General features: G+C 41.7%; 1 protein-coding gene across 1 annotated transcript; it reads left to right on the top strand.

Moving 5' to 3' along the window:
- The first annotated feature begins 1,281 nt into the window (after nucleotides 1-1,281).
- On the top strand, nucleotides 1,282-3,462 carry ARMCX5 (armadillo repeat containing X-linked 5). Its single transcript, XM_054561884.1, has one exon. The coding sequence runs from the start codon at nucleotides 1,654-1,656 to the stop codon at nucleotides 3,136-3,138; it is 1,485 nt and encodes a 494-aa protein (XP_054417859.1). The 5' UTR covers nucleotides 1,282-1,653; the 3' UTR covers nucleotides 3,139-3,462.
- The last annotated feature ends 440 nt before the right edge of the window (nucleotides 3,463-3,902 follow it).

Here is a 3,902-nt window from a genome sequence, read left to right as displayed (position 1 = left end):
AGCATTTCATCCCTAATGACACGACCAGTATTGTGAAGGGATATTTGAGTTGTCTCTGTAGGGGAATTGTCAGATTTTGGGAATGCAGCAGACAAGATTGGAGATTTGGGGGAGGGGGAAGAAAGGGAGGTAGAAGATTTTGGCAAACAAGTGCCTGTACCCAGAAGGGATCCGTGTCCTAGGTGCTGCTCTCTATACCAAAGACTTGGTCTCAATTGTCTCCTGTGTTTCTATTTATTTATCTGTGTGTTTGTCAATCTTTGTGTGTTCTCTAGGTCTGTGCAACTGTCGGTTGTTGTGAAGGTTTATAAATGGCAACCCAACTTGAAACTAGGGAAAAGTGAAGAGAAAAGTGTCCTGTGTCTGTTAAGTCTGGTGTGATGATAGTGGGACAGAGGATGATTGAGACTAGAGAATTATATCTTTTCTGTTTTGCCAGTTTCCGAACCCCTGTTGGGTCCACTGCTGATTTAATTGGGGGTCTTCATCAACACTGGAGGTAGAGAAGAGTAATACCTGCTTTTCTAACTTCCCACTTGATTTTCCTATCCACGTGCTGCACCCTAGCCCAGTTACAAACTAGAGAAGTGCCTGTGCAGTCACTGAAGAGTAAAATGGTGGGCAGCAGGGAATATGATGAGAAGCCCTGAAGCAGGGCAATGGTGGGAAAGAACAGAAAGGAAGAAAACACTAGAAAAACTAGAAATATAGGAAACAGGGACCACGTTCTGTCTACCAAGAGAGCAGTTTCCATAACCTATTTGTTTATTTGTCCTTAGACCTTCTGTAGAACTTACCATCATTGAAAGCAAGGAAAGGAGAAGATAATACTCCAGATCAGTACAGGTTGGTATGGGTGTGGATGGAGACTTCCTCAGTAGTCCTATAGGATGAGGTAGTAGAGATCTGCTTGAGCCCAGTAGAGGTAAAGAGCCAACCTTGGGCTCTCATACTTTCATCCAGCTTTCCCAATCTGCACACCCCTATTTTGTGTCTGGAAAGAAGATTAGCAGCACCTGTAGTTGAAGGGCCTGTGAATTTATGGGGGAGATTGCTAATTATCTGCCTCTCACATTTAGCACTGAGTTTCTATACTCTCCTGTCTCTCTATGCTAATAGAAATGAGAAAAACATTGTAAAAGACTCAAAGCCCCATTTGCTTTCTCCACCCCTAGGTCCAACTTCAGTGGCCGATCTGTGGCCTTGGAGTGGCTGAAAACCACCACCCTCCACAGGGCAGAGCTCAGACACACAGCCATTCTTCGCTTCCCTGAGTGAGCTTTCTCTGCACGTTGTTTATATCATTGTCAGAGCCCGTAGTTTGAAAGGGGGCTGAGTGACTACTGGACTTTGTATGAAAACACCAACCTGGGACAGACCTTTGGTCAAGGCTGTGAGGGGGGTGAGGGTATATAAACTGGCCTTGACTTTATTTTGGATTATGACTGGCTTTGAGGCCAAGTCAAGGGAAGAAGAGAGGCTGGAGCTGGTTTAAAAACTGGAATCAGTGGCCCTGCCAAAACCATAGCAAGGCTAAGGTCCACACTAAGACAGTGGCTGAAGCAGAACCAAAAACAGGACCAGTGACCCAGACCAAGACGGGATGGAGCAGTGGCCAGGACACAAACGGTGACCTACAATGAGGTTATAGTTATGGCAAGGGAAGTGAGCAAGATGGAAACCAAGACTAAGGCTAGAGTCATGGCTGAAACTAAGGCAAAACCCCTGGCAGAATCTGGTATACTGCCGCAAAACAACTCAAAGGCCATGCCTACGTCTAAGGCCAGTGTTGTGACCAAGTATGAAGTCAAGGCTGATGCCAGAAGGGAAGCCAATATCAGGTCCTTTTCTAAAGATGACGATAAGGCCAATATTGAATCCAGGCCCGAGAGGAGGATAGAAGCCAGCATCAAGTTCAGAGCTGGGGACAGAGCTGGTATTATAATAGAGTCCAATGATGAGGATGAAGACAGTATCTGCTCCTGGTTCTGGACTGGAGAAGAGCCTAGTTTAGGATCCTGGTTCTGGCCTGAAGAGGAGACCCCTTATCAAGTTTATAAGCCTCCACCTAAGATCCAGGAAAAGTCCAAGCCCACACCCAAACCAGAACTTACTATAAAGCAAAAAGTGGCAGCATGGTCCAGGGCCAGGTATAGTGTCCTAGTCCCAATAGAAGGAAAGGAGCGATCCTTACCTCCAGAAGGGAATTGGACTCTGGTTGAGACCTTGATTGAAACTCCTCTGGGGATTCGGCCTCTGACCAAGATTCCACCTTATAATGGGCCTTACTTCCAGACCTTAGCCGAGATCAAAGAACAGGTTAGGTATAGGGAAAAGTATGGTCCCAATCCAAAAGCCTGTCGCTGCAAATCACGTGTCTTCAGTTTAGAGCCTAAAGAGTTTGATAAACTTGTTGCCCTACTTAAGTTAACTAAGGATCCTTTCATTCATGAAATAGCAAAGATGATAATGGGCATCAGTCCTGCTTACCCATTTACCCAAGATATAGTTCATGATGTAGGTATTACTGTTATGATTGAAAACTTGGTAAGTAATCCCAATATTAAAGACCACCCTAGAGCTAAGGTAGATGACAACTCTGAGTCTTCTGAAGAGCTAAAAACAGAAGAGTCATACATAAATCAAGTTTGTAAAGACATAATTTCTTACCCTTTGAACTCCCATGTGCAACTTGCTGGACTAAAATTATTGGAGCATTTGAGTGTGAAATTTGAGAATCACCATATGATTGCCAGTTATATTCCAGATTTCCTCACCTTGTTAAACAAAGGAAGTGTCAAAACCAAGTTTTATGTTTTAAAAGTGTTTTTGCGCTTGTCTAAAAATCAAGCTAATACAAGAGAACTGATAAGTGCCAAAGTACTGTCATCATTAGTTGCACCCTTTAACAAAAATGAGTCAAAGGCCAATATTCTTAATATCATTGAAATTTTTGAGAATATAAATTTCCAATTCAAAAAGAAGGTGAAGCTATTTACCAAGGAAGAGTTCACTAAATCTGAACTTATTTCCATATTCCAGGAAGCAAAAGAGTTTGGTCAGAAACTCCAAGACTTAGCAGAGCACAATGATCCTGAGGTGAGAGATAAAGTTATACGATTAATACTCAAACTCTGAACAGCCAAATATTCTCAAAGCCTTGAACAAGTTTTTGGTGTCATAGTATGAAACTGATGTATATTATAAGTTCAATATTTATGTTATCTGTGTTGACTGAAGGAGGCAATTTTATGGATACCAAATGGTCTTGAGAGTTTGAATATTTATTAATTTTTGTTGTGCTATATAAATTGAGATATTTTCAATACTTTTGTAACATGACCTGATAATGAAACTGTTCATCCTGAGTAAGTTATACTTCTGTGCTTTTTATATTGACATAAGTGTATTCACTTGAGACTTCTTTTTCATAATAAAGTTGCATGCTGAAACTGGTGAAAACATTGTTCTAGCTCTTCAGTAGAAGTCTAGTCAGAGGGATAAAGCACAACCAGTACAAAGATAATAAACAACACTCTCTATGTGTGTAGGGGGATACAAACAAAACAAGTTCACACTGACAGACTCTTTAGTTTCATTTCAAAGAATAGAATCACTCTGTTACACAAGAAGATATGACTGTGCTACTGGCTGACATCTAGACAGACCTGGAGAAAGGAGTGAAGACACAGGCTTAGGAGAAAGAGAACACAAATGGTTTTATTTCTATCTGAGTCCCATAACTTGTGCTCAGCCTTCCATATAGGATGTCTCATCAGGATGTCTTAAACTTTTTAACCCCCAGAAGGATTCTTCCTTCTCACCTCCATTCAGCAAAACCATGGAAGTGTGGTTGTGAAAAAACAGCTCCACTCTGCCCTCAAATTCCATGTAATACATCT

This window comes from Pteronotus mesoamericanus, unplaced genomic scaffold (genome assembly GCF_021234165.1).
Source record: "Pteronotus mesoamericanus isolate MK-2021 breed Mesoamerican mustached bat unplaced genomic scaffold, CSHL_Meso_final scaffold_550, whole genome shotgun sequence".
Lineage (NCBI taxonomy): Eukaryota > Metazoa > Chordata > Mammalia > Chiroptera > Mormoopidae > Pteronotus > Pteronotus mesoamericanus.
The sequence above is the reverse complement of the archived record's forward strand: the minus strand, read 5'-3'. Positions and strand labels throughout refer to the sequence as shown.